This window comes from Heterocephalus glaber, unplaced genomic scaffold (assembly GCF_053883595.1).
Source record: "Heterocephalus glaber isolate CG9 unplaced genomic scaffold, H.glaber_assembly_v1.0 deba00001457, whole genome shotgun sequence".
NCBI classification, from domain to species: Eukaryota; Metazoa; Chordata; class Mammalia; order Rodentia; family Bathyergidae; genus Heterocephalus; species Heterocephalus glaber.
The window spans coordinates 24,758,640-24,772,410 of record NW_028258305.1 but is presented as its reverse complement, the minus strand read 5'-3'; the positions used below and the strand labels follow the sequence as shown (position 1 = coordinate 24,772,410).

The 13,771-nt window shown below is 34.3% G+C and overlaps 1 protein-coding gene and 1 pseudogene across 2 annotated transcripts in view; one reads left to right on the top strand and one right to left on the bottom strand.

Annotated features, from left to right (window-relative positions):
- The window catches only part of Lrpprc (leucine rich pentatricopeptide repeat containing), a 112,030-nt gene that overhangs the window by 87,803 nt on the left and 10,456 nt on the right, over positions 1-13,771 (bottom strand). For both annotated transcript variants that reach the window (XM_004839374.3, XM_021253809.2), the window contains exons 2-11: positions 13,067-13,281; positions 11,426-11,548; positions 8,131-8,252; positions 7,958-8,016; positions 7,131-7,217; positions 5,994-6,120; positions 5,351-5,495; positions 4,189-4,334; positions 3,832-3,937; positions 3,642-3,749 (exon numbers count right to left, since the gene is read on the bottom strand). In XM_004839374.3, the coding sequence (XP_004839431.1) occupies positions 3,642-3,749; positions 3,832-3,937; positions 4,189-4,334; positions 5,351-5,495; positions 5,994-6,120; positions 7,131-7,217; positions 7,958-8,016; positions 8,131-8,252; positions 11,426-11,548; positions 13,067-13,281 (1,238 nt within the window). The remainder of the gene's footprint in view (positions 1-3,641; positions 3,750-3,831; positions 3,938-4,188; positions 4,335-5,350; positions 5,496-5,993; positions 6,121-7,130; positions 7,218-7,957; positions 8,017-8,130; positions 8,253-11,425; positions 11,549-13,066; positions 13,282-13,771) is intronic.
- LOC106008889 (iron-sulfur cluster co-chaperone protein HscB pseudogene) lies at positions 4,870-5,248 on the top strand (annotated as a pseudogene).

Genomic DNA, 13,771 nt, shown 5'->3' with positions numbered 1-13,771 from the left:
ATCTATAAAAGAACCCATAAAATTCCTAGAAGAAAACACTGATCTTACCAATAATTTTTTGGATTTGACACCAAAGCACAGGCAACAAAAGCAAAAATAAGTGATATTACAACAAACTAAAAGCATCAGGGTGACAAAAGAAACAATCAACAAAATGAAGAGGCAAGTATAGAACAAAAGTATTTGTGAACTAAATATCTGCTAAGTATCTAATATAGTTAAGAAAGTCTTAAAACTTAATAGCCCCCCAAAATTTTTTTTTAAATGGGCAAAAGACCTGAATACACATTTCTTTAAAGAAGACATGCAAACAGGTTTGCAAAAAAATGCTCAATATCACTAATCATCAGGGAAATGAAAATCAAAACCCTAATGCGTTAGACCTCACACCTGTCAGAATAGCTACTGTTGCTTTGGGGGTGAAGCTGTCTTAAAGTGCCTGCCTAGCATGCACAAGGTCCTGGTTTTGGTCCCCAGCACCACAAAAAACAAACAAAAACCCAGAATGAGATTTATCAAAAAACAGAAAATGCTAAAGGGAACCTTAGTGAACTGTTGGTAGAAATGTAAATTGGTCTGTCCCTTAGGGAAAACATTATGCAAGTTCCTCAAAAACTTAAGAACTACTATGTGACCCAGCGATCTACCTTTATCTCAAAGGAATACCTACTATCCATGTGCACTGCAGCGCTATTCACAATGGCTAAGATGAGGTAACAACAGGCTGGTGACGGATAGATTGAGAAAAGAAAATGTTGTAGGGCTAGGAATGCAGCTCAGTGGTAAAGCACTTCCTTAGCATGTGAGAGGCCCTGGGCTCAATCCCAAGCACCACCACACACACAAAAAAGGAAACATAGTGTATGTATGTGTGTGTGTGTGTCTATGTAATAATACCAGCTTTTAAAAAGAAATCTCACAATTGGCAGCAACATGGATAAACCTGAAGTACATTATGCTAAATAAGCTAAGCCCCACACAGAGAGACAGACACTGTGCAGTCATGCAGTTTAATGACTTTTCAGTCAATGACCAATTACACAATGGCGGTCCCATAGGATCATAATGGAGCTGAAAAATTCCTATCACCTTGTGACTGTGTACTTACTGTATTACAATTGCCTAAAAAAATTCAGTAGTGTTATGTTGTATAGGTTTGCAGCCTAGAAGCAAAGGGCTGTAATATATAGCCTAGGTCTATAGTAGGCTGGATTTTTCTAAGTAAAATTCTATAAACTCTGAACAATGATATTGTTCCTTTTTCATTCTTGTTTTTGTCTTCTAACTATACTAAAGGATGTAGATCCCTTGTCATTCTGGGCTCCCGTTGTTTAGTCCAACTTGCTGAAAATGCATTATTCTAAATGGTGACTTTTAGCCGGGCACGGTGGTGCTGCACAACCATAATCATTAGCATTTGGGAGGCTAAGGCAGGAGGATCGCCATAAGTTCAAGGCCAGCCTAGGCTACATAGGGAGTTCAATGGCATCCTGAACTGCATAGTAAGATTGTCTCAAAAAACAAAACAAAACAAAACAAAACAAAAACCCAGGTCTAAATGGTGACTTTTCCATTTCTGCCACAGAGGAAATTACTAGTAAGATGAGCCAGGAATAAGTCATTATTAGAATCTCATTTAAAGGCAGAAGATGGCTAAATTGGCAACCAGGAAAATTCAACAGAAATTTGATCATCCTACTGTGGAAAATTATGCGTTTAGTTTTATCTGTCACTAAATATCTTTTTTTGATTTCTCAAAGGGTTTATTTTTTATTAAATACTCTGCACATCCTCCATCACTGAAATCATTATCTTTTTTATGTTATTTCTAAGAATTAATATATGACTTTCACTAGACAAAGAACAAGTCTACTAAACTAAAAAGAACCTTAAATTATAGAAACTACATATACCATTTCCCTTTTGCATGAAAGATCCCAACACATATTTCACTATCTAGGTTTTTTAAAAATGTAAATCAACTAATAATCTCTTGTACTCTCATGTCATTATTTCTCAACACAGCATAAGTTTCTGTATTTTTCCAGGTAAAATCTTCACTGAGTAAACAATTTAGTAACTCTTTTTTCAAATGTTCTTAATGTAAAAAATGGCACCTAATTTCTCAAGGATAGCTAAGAATTTTTATAAAATACATACAGCATAATATTTACAAGTCTACTATGAAGTTATAATGGTATAAAAAGAGTATTTAAACAGGAAGACAGAAATTCTCCACCCTATTCCCAGCACAACTGACAGTGAGATTACAGAACCTAAGGTTAGTCTCTGAATCCCCGTGGCCCTCAGTTCAATCATTAATTTAACGTGTTTTCAACAAGGTAACTCTGAAATCTATATTCTCAGATTCTAAGAAAAATGGATTCAAGATAAAGCCCATCTTCTACTAGTTCAACTAGCTGTGACTATGGGAAGAAATTACCTAAATTCTTGTATGTTTACTAAGTAATAATAATGTAGTAGCCAATTCAAGTCTAGATGCCATGATATGGTTTAGGAAGGCAAATTTACCTGATAAACATTTCAAAAGAGCACCAAAAGTATTTTCACACTTGTGTAAACAATGCTAATATACCCAGAGTTTGATGGAATGATGTAAACTTTCTATGCTTCAAAAATACCGAGTTAAAAGATTACTTCTTGGAGCTTTCAGAACTAGAGGATAGACAAAGAGTTAATCAACTAGCATATTGTTTTCATAAAGACTTCTCTAAAAAGGATTTAGAGACTTTTATAGCCAGAAACAATTAGGGAATACTTGTTTCACTTCACTATTTCCTTTAAACCAGAAGACAGCTATATATTTAAAATAAAATTGCAATATGAAAGTCTGCTAAAAGCACTTTTTTTGTTGTTTGTGCATTCTGTTTGTCACCTAATGTCACACTAACAACTCTGCATCTCATTCCAAAGCACATTATACTGCGAGATAAAATGAAAAAGACCATTTTTTGTTTCCCCAAGGGGGGAAGTACTTCTGTTAAAAGCACCTTTTTATGAGACTACTCTTTCTGAATTACCAATAATGCAAACCAAGGAATTAGATACTGTACTCTAAAATTTAATATTTGTTCAATTCTTATTCATATCCTATAGACATCCCATGTGTACAAGGGAAAAGTATGCTAAATGCTTAAACGTACTTAAGTACCTGAAAGACTGAACATTTCTTTCCTTCAATCAGCAGGCTGTCAGGTCATGAGCACTCATTCTGCAATAAAAGTTTTCTTGTTTTTCCTGTTATTGTAACCTAAGCTCAGTTAAGAATAAACTGGTCCACAAAGAAAATGGCCACACTCTGTTCTCAGGAACCAGATTACACATAACTTTCTTAAGGCTAGACAAACTAATTTCAAACACTAAAGAGTTTTTAAAATAATGTACTACTGTTTAAAACTAGACCCATTAAGTTTGAATATAAAGGTCAGATGTAAAAATAAAATCCATGTGTTTTTTAAATGCTTACATAATACTTCACTATGATTTAACACAATTTCACATTCACATAAGATCTAATACTCAAGAATAAGTATGCTTTCCCAAAGAACTCAATCCAATGTATATACAAACTTCTATACAGCTCTCTGAACAGTTACAAATCAAAAAAGGGCAAACCTAACCTTGAACATTTCTCTCCTTCTGATGTCCAACTAGCAAAGGCCAGAAATAGTGAGTTCTGACAGGAAAACCTTCTTCTTTCAAAGCCTTTATTAGAGTTTTTGCCAAATCTGAAAAAGATATCACAAAATATCACCCAAGTGACCTCTACAAAACACGTTGATGTTGGTTTTAATTAAAACAATACAGTACCTGTTTTACTGCCTTGTAAAGCACAGTGGAGTGTGAACTGCAAAGGAGTAGTATGCATTTGGGCATCCTTCAACTTCTTACAGTAGTCTATCAGTTTCTCTGCAGGCTGGAGAAACAAAGTCCTATCAACTACATTGGCAAATATTCTACTACTTGACCTCCTGAAAATATTCTACCACTTTGGAGTCAAAAATTTTGAACCTCTCATCCTTTTTACCACACAACAAATCTTACAATACAAATACAGATTTTTATAATATTTATAATTGGTCTAATCTTGTAATTTTTTTTTATATTTTAAAGAATCTTATTTTACTGCCAATTACACCATCTACAAAGCAGAAATGGACAGGATACCGTATTCATGGTCACACAATGTCGTAAAAAGAAATTGCCAAAGTTAGTCAGACTGCCTTCCCTCGATACAGGACATGCTAATAAAACTTGCAATGCTGTATCTTCCAATTTTTCAGTGACTAAAAGCAAAATGAGGTTCATTGCATCTGCAAAGAAAACAAAGACATCTTTTGTTATTAAACTGAACAGTATTTTCACATGGCAATCATTACTAAAGACAAAATTAGGAATTGCAAATACCAAAAGGATATGTCTGCCTAAATAACAATAAAACACTTTTAAATAACATTCCCACATCCTCATTAACTCCCAGTTTTTAGCTTATTTAGCTAATTTCTAAAAAACGTATGTTCACTAACCACAATCTCCTATTGTTAGAGTATGCCCTTATGCCATGTAAGAAATAGCAATTGATACTTGTATAAAAATCATGTAAATAAAAAATTTTTAGGAACTAGAGGGACGGGGTTGCATTGGAGGGGCGGAACATGTGGGAAAAGGATGGAGACGGTGACAGGCAGAGCTCGAGGGAAGGGGTTCAGAAGCTTGGAAAGAGGAGAGGAAGTGTGGGCAGAGCTGAACTGCAACCATTCCTTCAGAACTGACACCACAAAGCTCCAGCATAGGTACCAGCAACTCCAGCATCTTGTTCACCCAGATCTCTTCAGCCAGAGGCCCCAGTCGAAAAGGAATTATCAGAGAAACATTCAACTTTGGTGAATGATGCCTATAAGACTCTTCTGGCCCCACTGAGAAGAGGATTATACCTAGTAAGCTAAGGTTCCATGGAATAGAGATTCCTGAAGGGACAGATTATGAAATGGACAATCAGCTCCTCATGGAAATAATAGAAATTAATGAAAAACTTGCAGAAGCTCAAAATGAAGCTGCCATAGAAGAGACTGAATCCACTGTCAGAGCTAAACAGAACGAATTTATTGAACATGTGAGCAAAGCTTTTGAACAAGATGACTTTGAAAAAGCCAAGGAAATTTTAACAAAGATGAAATGCTTTTCAAATGTAGAAGAAAAGATCAAGTTAAAGAAGACTTCCCTCTAATTGCTAAAGTATTAAAAGTAAAGCCCCCCCCCAAAATATAACAAAAACAAAATAATAAAATAAAAAAGTTGTCACGGGGGGGGGGGATTTTTAAAAAAATACCTGGAATATATCTTCTTTCATAGGTAATTTTTTCCAAAACCTCTGAAACATACTGAGGATACCCAGCTTTACTGAAGCTAAAGATAAGTTGCAATAAATCACGGTCCATAAGGTACAGATCAGACTTCTGCACTTTCTCTAGAGTCTGCAAACAGTTCCAGAAATTAGAACAAGAAGTTAAAAACCAATGGTTTCTTAATTATTAAAGCTAAATAAATAAAAATGCCAATATTCAAAAGTTTAGGAACAAATAGCATCAAAAGACTCAGAACTTCATTTTCTTCCTTTTTTATTAGTGCATGTTTGCAGTACACTATGATCACATTCCTATGATCACACTCCTCGCAAAGAGGTGGTACATGGACATAACACATCTAAATTCTTTTCTGATCCCTTTCCACTCCTCTGCCTCCCCCTCTCTCTATCTCTTGGTCCCCCTCCCTTCTGCAAAAGCACTATCTCTCTATTTAAGACTTCTTTAAAAAGGAAATATTTTAACAATAACCATCAAGGTACCAAACAAAGAATTTTCCTTAACTACTACTCTATAATGAGCTTTAAAAAGAGTTCTGCGCTTTTCTGCTTAATGTAAAACATAAGTTTATAAAAATGATGTTGTTTATTTACATGATGAAAGTCATACCTGCTTTACATGATCAATGTCACCCTTCTCAGCATATGCATTCAATAAGGCCAGGTATGTGTCTGGACCAGGCTCAATTCCAGTCTCTCTCATCACTGTCAGAATATTTTCTGCATTCTCCATATCTCTAGAAGTTAATTCAAAAAACATAAAATAGATTATAATACTGTAAAACATGATAAAATTAATCTAAAATGTATTAGCAGCTGGGAATGATAGTGCACGCCTATAATCCCAGCACTTGGGAGGCTGGGGCAGGAGAATCACTGTAAGTTCCTGGCCAGTCTGGGCTACATAGTGAGTTCAAGGCCATCCTGAACTACAAACCAAGACACGGTCTCAAAAAACAAAACAAAACAAAGCACATTACTAGTGTTTATTAAAATCAACAATTTTAAGTACTTGAATTATGATGCCAAACAAAGATAAATATATATTAAACTGATTGTATATTTTGAAATAATAAAGATCATAAACACCTGAAATATCTTTTTTCACTTGTAGGGATTAAACCGAAAGCCTCATGCATACTAGGCAAGCACGCTATAACACTAAGCTAAATCCTCATCCCTAACATCTGAAATTTTTATATGTAACTTTCCTTCCCCAATAAATTATATACTACTTACACAGATATTAAATAATGTACAGTACTTATTACATTAAGTATGTTATGACTCAGATGTATTTACCTTATTCAAGAATAACATTTTGTAAACTCCTCATGAAAACTAAAAATATCTTACTTCAGATCAAGCTGAACTTTTTCTCCTTTTTCAGTACCAAAAACTGGATCAAGGGGCTTGGAAACAAGCTACATTCCCAGGCCTTTTATTTGTTATTTTGAGAAAGGGATTCACTAAATCATAAGCTGCCCATGCTGGGCCAGAACTTGCAATCCTACTTCAGCCTCCCAAAGTGCTAGGATTACAGGTGTGTTCTCATCTTAAGGCCAATTTTTTAAACTTATTTAAAAGTTTTGTATAAACAAGAGCAAGTTATTAAAATACCAATATGTTCTGACTTACACAGTCCAGATCTTTTCTGAAGTACAGATAAAATGTTATTTGAATTTTTCTATAATTTTCTAAAGCTTAAAACCTTGGATAAAAACCAAAACCTTAGGTTGAATATTACCCAGCTGTTGCGTGCCCTGTAACAAGAGCACTGAATACTCCCTCTGTAACTGGAAGGTCCTTATTCTTCATAAATTCAAGAATCTTGCTGCAAAAAAAAAAAGAAATGACACTCCTTAAAAGTATACCAGACACTTTTCACATGTATACATTAGCCCTGGAGTTATATTTATTTAACACATGCTTGTTTTAAAAACTACAATAAATAAAACTGATCCCCTTTTCATAAAACCCTACTACTTGAACTATCAATAATGTTGAAGTGCTCTTGCTAAAAATATTAGGTAGTTTTTTAAAAGGCTAATTGTTCTGCATTAGTAATTAACCTTTAAAAAGCACAAAATTTAATAACATTTACTTAAAAGTAAGATAGCACATTTCAATTTATCCTTATATCACAAGCCTTCAATCCAAAAGTGGCAATAAACTGTACATAAGCAGAGAAATGCAGTTGCAATTGATTTTATATGAATCAATGAGACAACAAGAATATTCCTAGTTTTATAAATGAACTGCTGAAATGGCTAAAAACATTTCCCTTAGAAAATATTCTTTTAAAAGGCAAGAAGCCAGCTTTAATACATCAAGAATTTCATGCCTCTGCTCCAATAAAACCACAGCATTTTTTAATTGAAACAGCAATTTTTATCTTTCCCTCTTATACAATTTTATTTATCTAAGTTGTATTACCAAATTTGCTACATTAAAATACTTCTGAAATAATTACCCTTATTAAAAAGACACTACAAAAATAAGCAGAATAAATATATTCTACCTTTACAAAATTTACAAATTTGTTTGCATACACCTACATTTATAGCTTCTTACCTGGCACCTTCAATATCTCCTACATTACAGTAAGCAGCAATCAGTCTCTGGTAGGTCACCTATCAATGAAATAGGTTGGTTAATTTTTCTTAATATTGTTTTTGTAAGTTTAGAAAAAAGGGGTGTTGGAGGAGATATGACCAGTCAATATGCACAGTAGTTGATCTACATACTCGATTTGGTTGAATATTTGCTTCCTCCATTTTTGCCAGGAAATCAGTAGGTGAAAATTTATATTTATTTTGAAGATAGACTTTGAGTAAAGCATTGTAGTGACTCACATCATACACAGTACCTACAAATAAAATTTAAATCAGATTTTTACACCAACATTTAAAAATCATATCCTTTATCACAACTGAAGTCATCTGTACCTAAATTTTTACTGTACCATTTCACCCATTTATCTTAACACTTAGACCCACACACAGTATACAAATATCCTGCCAGAACAGAGCAACTTAAGCATGTAAGACGTAATAACCGAATTACTTTACAGTTCTAAGTAACTGCCTGTTCAGATATTTATTAAAAGGTCTCTTGGCTATGAAGCACAGTGTTTTCTTTCTGGTAGAAAATGTCAACAATACTTCTATATTTAAGTGACTGAAAGATTTTCCTATATAAAGCAGCCTTCACTATTTCACAGATGGATTGTGACTACAGTTCTTTGAAACAAGTGGTATTGGGCTCAGTGGTGCCACCACCTGCCTTGCAAGTGGAAGGTCCCGAGTTCGATCCCCAGTACCAAAAAAAAAAGCAAGTGTTGTTGGTAATTTTTCTTATTTTACTACCATGCTACTCAACACCTTTGTATGAAAGACTCTTTCCATCTTAGTTGCTGAACACTCTTTCTAGTCTACTAGCTTCACTGACTTGTAACCCTATGCCTCATTTTCCCTTTGTATCCACACAGCCTAGGGGGGGTCCACATCAATCAGGGCTACCACTCAACTGTGACACCATAATCATCATCTCAATCTAGGTTAATAAGTTTTCCTAGTTTTCATGAAGTAAATTTCATGTCCTTATCCAATTGCCTATGGCCCAAAGGCCTATAGTTATTAGTTGTCTTTATTCCAACCTTTTGTCTCTAAATCAGAACTCTACTGATTTTTTCAATCCCAAATACTGTAAATGATTTTTAATACTCTTCCAAGAAATGGTTTTCTAAAAATACTACATTTATCCTTTTCCAAAATGTGAGTTTTCTCTTAGAAAACCGTTTTACAGTTAGATGTGACTGATAAAAATCACTATAACCTACTAAATCTTTTGAATTTTGAACCATGTGAGGTAAAAGTCTGTGAACAAGTCACACTGGAAATCTACAAGAAATCTGGCAATGTTTTTTTTTTTTGGTACCAGGGATTGAACTAGGGTCCTTGCGCTTGCGAGGCAGGCAGCGGAACCACTGAGCTAAATCCCCAGCCCCGAATCTGGCAATGTTAATTCAACAAGTATGTATCAAGCATCGTTATGTACAAAGTACCATGCTACTGGCAAAGAGGAAAATAAACTATGAATTTCACTCTCAGAATAAATACAGTATTGGGGCCTGGGATTTAGCTCAGTGGCACCATGCCTGCCTCATAAGCACAAGGTCCTGAGTTCGATCCCTGGCAGAAAAAATAAATGCAGTATTAAGGAAGGATATCTGACAATAATTATAACAGAAAGTAATATATATTTAAATTAGAAACTGTTAATGTTACTACTGCCATACAAAAGACCTTTTATATCTTAGTATATAATCTTTTCTGCAACTATTTTTCCCATTTCAACATGCTTTTTAATTGCATGACAGTTATGTAGACCTTTTTTTTCCTTTTTGTAGTGCTGGAGATCAAATCCAGGGCCTCATGCATGCTAGGCAAACATACTGCCACTCAACTATATCCCTAACCCTAGAAATTTCTAATTTTTATAATCCTTTATCTTCACTTTTCTGCTTTTTAACTTACAAAAATCCTTTTCCATTCTGAAATTCATCATAATTTTTTAAACTTTTAAAAAATGAACTTGTCACCAAAAAGAACTCTAGATGAATTTAAAATTCTGAGGATGGAGTCTGGGCATAGTAGCAAATGCATATAATCCCAGCACTCAGGAGGCTGAGGCAGGAAAACTGTCCTGAGTTCAAGGCCAGCCAGAACTACATAATGAGACCTTGTCTCAGAAGACAAAAACAAAAAACTGAGAGGTAAGGATCTGTCTTTATTCTATGTTTTTTTCATAGAGGGCCCCCACATTTTTTTGAAGGCTAGGCCCAGGTAGTTTATATATTTGTGACTACCCTTAACTGGATCTTCTATCATTTTTATTTTATAACTAAAAATTTTAAGGATTCTCAAACATTTAATATGTCCAACTAATTACTGTAAACTGATTTTCTAGAATTTTACAGTTAAACAATCATATCACTTAGTAAACAATAATTTCTGGGACGGGGATTTAGCTCAGTGGTTCCGCTGCCTGCTCACAAGCACAAGGACCCAAGTTTGATCCCCGGTACCAAAAAAACCCCAATAATTTCTAGTAGTGGTTCATATTTTATTACATTATACAAAATACTTGTACTTCATAGCTTTAGATTTTAACATGTTAAAGGAAGCATCCGTTTAGCCCTGGGTATTTAGCTCAGTGGTGCCACGCTTGCCTTGCAAGCACAAGGTCCTAAGTTCGATCCACAGTTCCACCAAAAAACAAAAAAAGAGAAGCATCCATTTAAGGTTTTTTTAATGTCAGAAATGAACACTAAATTTTAACAAAAGTTCCTATAAATTACTTTAATTTTTGAATATTACTATGCTCATATGGTTGAAAGCTGAAACAGTACATAAATGTAAAAATTGTATGGAGTGTTCATCATCCTAGAACTGTTAATATTGTATGCATGTGCATATAAGAAAAAAGTACTGCTTCAAAATGGTATCATACTATATAAATTGTTCTGTATCTTTTTATTTTGAAGAATATCCTATCAGTATATGAAGAGATCCTTCATTTTTGAGGTGCCTATTCTATTACCGATGCTCTATAATTTATCTATCTAATCCCCAGTGAGAGACATCAGCATTGATTCCAATTTTTGCTATTACAAACAAGTTACAAAGAAGAATATTCTTCTGCACATGTGAGTTTATCTGTACCTAAATTCTAACAAATGGAACTGCTTGGTCAAACTGTATGTGGAATTTTTACTTTGATCGACCAAATACCTTTCTATTTCATACTTTTTTATTTTTTTCACTTACCAAGTTCGTACTACTTGTTACAAAAATTATTTTATTCTTAATGCCCCTAGATGTCACTATAACTCATCAAATAAAAACACTACCAACAAATTTCAAATTAAGTAGCCCTTCCATAAAATTGAATTACAGTATTTATGTAAAGAAATATTCTTTTACACAAAGAAAAAATATCCACACCTTTTATACACATCACACACTCAAACAGTCATACCCAATTCCTGAAGTCTGTCCCATATCTTATGGACAAAATCTGTTCTCTCCTTAAAACTTATCTCAGGCAAGAGGGAACCACAGCTGCGCAGCAGAAGCAAGGCTTGATTACCACTTGGGTTACCTATGGAAAAAACGTCAATGGATAACACTGAGTGTGGTACCAATATCATATAGATAAATATCAAATTTTAAACTGAAATTTATCAATATTCAAAAATCTTCTGGCTCACCAAATGCAATATTGAAAGCCTCCATAAATCAGAAAAATCTTATCCTTACCAGTTAAAATTTTAATATTAGTCTGCTTTCCTAAGACATCTAAGGTTATGATATCTATGTAATCTGAACGACTACTGAATACAAAATCAGAGAACTTAATTTATAAGCAGTGCTTGCTACAATAAAGGCTAAGCTTCCCAGTACCATATAAAAATGACACAAAGCAGTATAATTAAAACTCGTGAGTCTCAAATTCAGGTTTATAATCAATTACAAAATAATATAACCTTTCTTCTTCCTACATGTACAACCAGATACATGGCCCTAAAAGCTGACTTTCAGACAAAACAAAAACACGTATTTATGACTCCATTTATATGAACTATCCAAAATAGTCAAATCTCAGGGCTAGAAAAAACTTAGTGGTTGATTAAGGCTGGGGTTGGGGAGCTGCAGATTGATTGGGGTACAGAGGTTTCTTTTTGGGGTGATGAAAATGTTCTAATATTGACTAGTAGTGGGTGAACAACTGAATAAACCAAAAAGAGAAAATGACAAAAATGTCTTTAAATGTACATAATTGTAGTTATAATTAGTATTTCTTTGTTATTCCCTTCATCATCAAATTTTATACCTATGCTTCCTGATGTGACCAATATCTATGATTAGGCTTCAAGAAGCCTTCTGAGTCTTAAAACTGCCTGCAAAATTATGTATATTTACATGTTGACTGGGCGGGGGATGGGGGGAGTGACATGCCCAACAGTTTCCATCAGATTATCCATCTTTTTTTTTTGGTACCGGGGATCTAACTCAGGACCTTTCCATCAGATTATCAAAGGCATAAATGAAACAAATTGATTTTAGTAGTTAATAGAAAATAACAGGGAAATAATGATCATCAGTCTTTCTGGAAATCCTGGCATATGTGGTCATCTTAGGGAAAGCTGACACTATAGGAGGAAGGTATGAAAAACTAGCAGCTTCCAAAACAATTTACCACTGAAAGCAATTCTTTCTCTATAATCTACGGAAAGAAATAAAACTTGTTGATTTTGAAATAAACATCTAAAACAAAATAATCCATTTATATCCAAACTTTCCCTAAATGAGTTGGATAGACAGGGAGGTCATAATCATAATTAATGAAATTGAAAGTATCAAATAATATATTCTACAATGTTCATCCCTTAAAAATACTTTTTAATTTAAACTGGGTGTGGTGGCACACACCTGTAATCAATCCCACCACTTGGAAGGCTGAGGCAGGAGAATTGCCACAGTTCAAGGTCAGCCTAGGTTCCATTGTGAGTTCAAGACCAGCCTGCGCTACACTTTGAGACCCTGACTCAAAAAAACCCCCAAAAAACCCCCAACCTTTTAAAAAGTTTAACTTGATGAACAGAAAATTTTCAAATACCTGAGTGACATGTGCTCTCAAAGACTTTTTGCAAAAGTCCCTTTGTGATACGGCCCGTTCTTCGGACAGAAGTATCCAATCTCATTAGAGCCCAACTAAATTGATCAGTATCCCTCCTAGGGAAAGAGGCATTTCTCCTATGAGAACTGTTCTCCTCTAGATCATTCTTTCTTTCAGCAGCAATGGCATACAGCCTGGCTTGGTTCAGTAGCTCTCTGAAAAATGAAACATAATTAGACTAAATAAATTATTATCTAAATCACTTTTTTTTTTTGGTACAGGGGATCGAACTTGGGACCTTGTGCTTGTGAGGCAGGGGCTGGAACCACTGAGCTAAATCCCAGCCCCTTAAATTACCTTTTTGAGCAAAATTTATACAAAGTTTTGAATGAGTTACTAAATGCCTAGAATCTATACCAAAAATACTCAAATACACATGAACTGGTAGGAAATCATACACATCAATTGTATGCACAGTTAATTCCCTGAATGACTGAAGAGTATCTTGATAACCTTCAGCACAAAATCATTTCAAACTAAGAATAATATGTTGTGTTTTAAATCACCCTCAACCCAAATGGGTTAGTAAAGGAAAACAAAGCAACTTTTATTACAAAGCTTTTCTTCCCTCTAGAAGACACAAGAGATGTAAAATATATTCAAAATTCTGAAAAGTACCTTCAGATGTTTTCTGAGTATAAGATT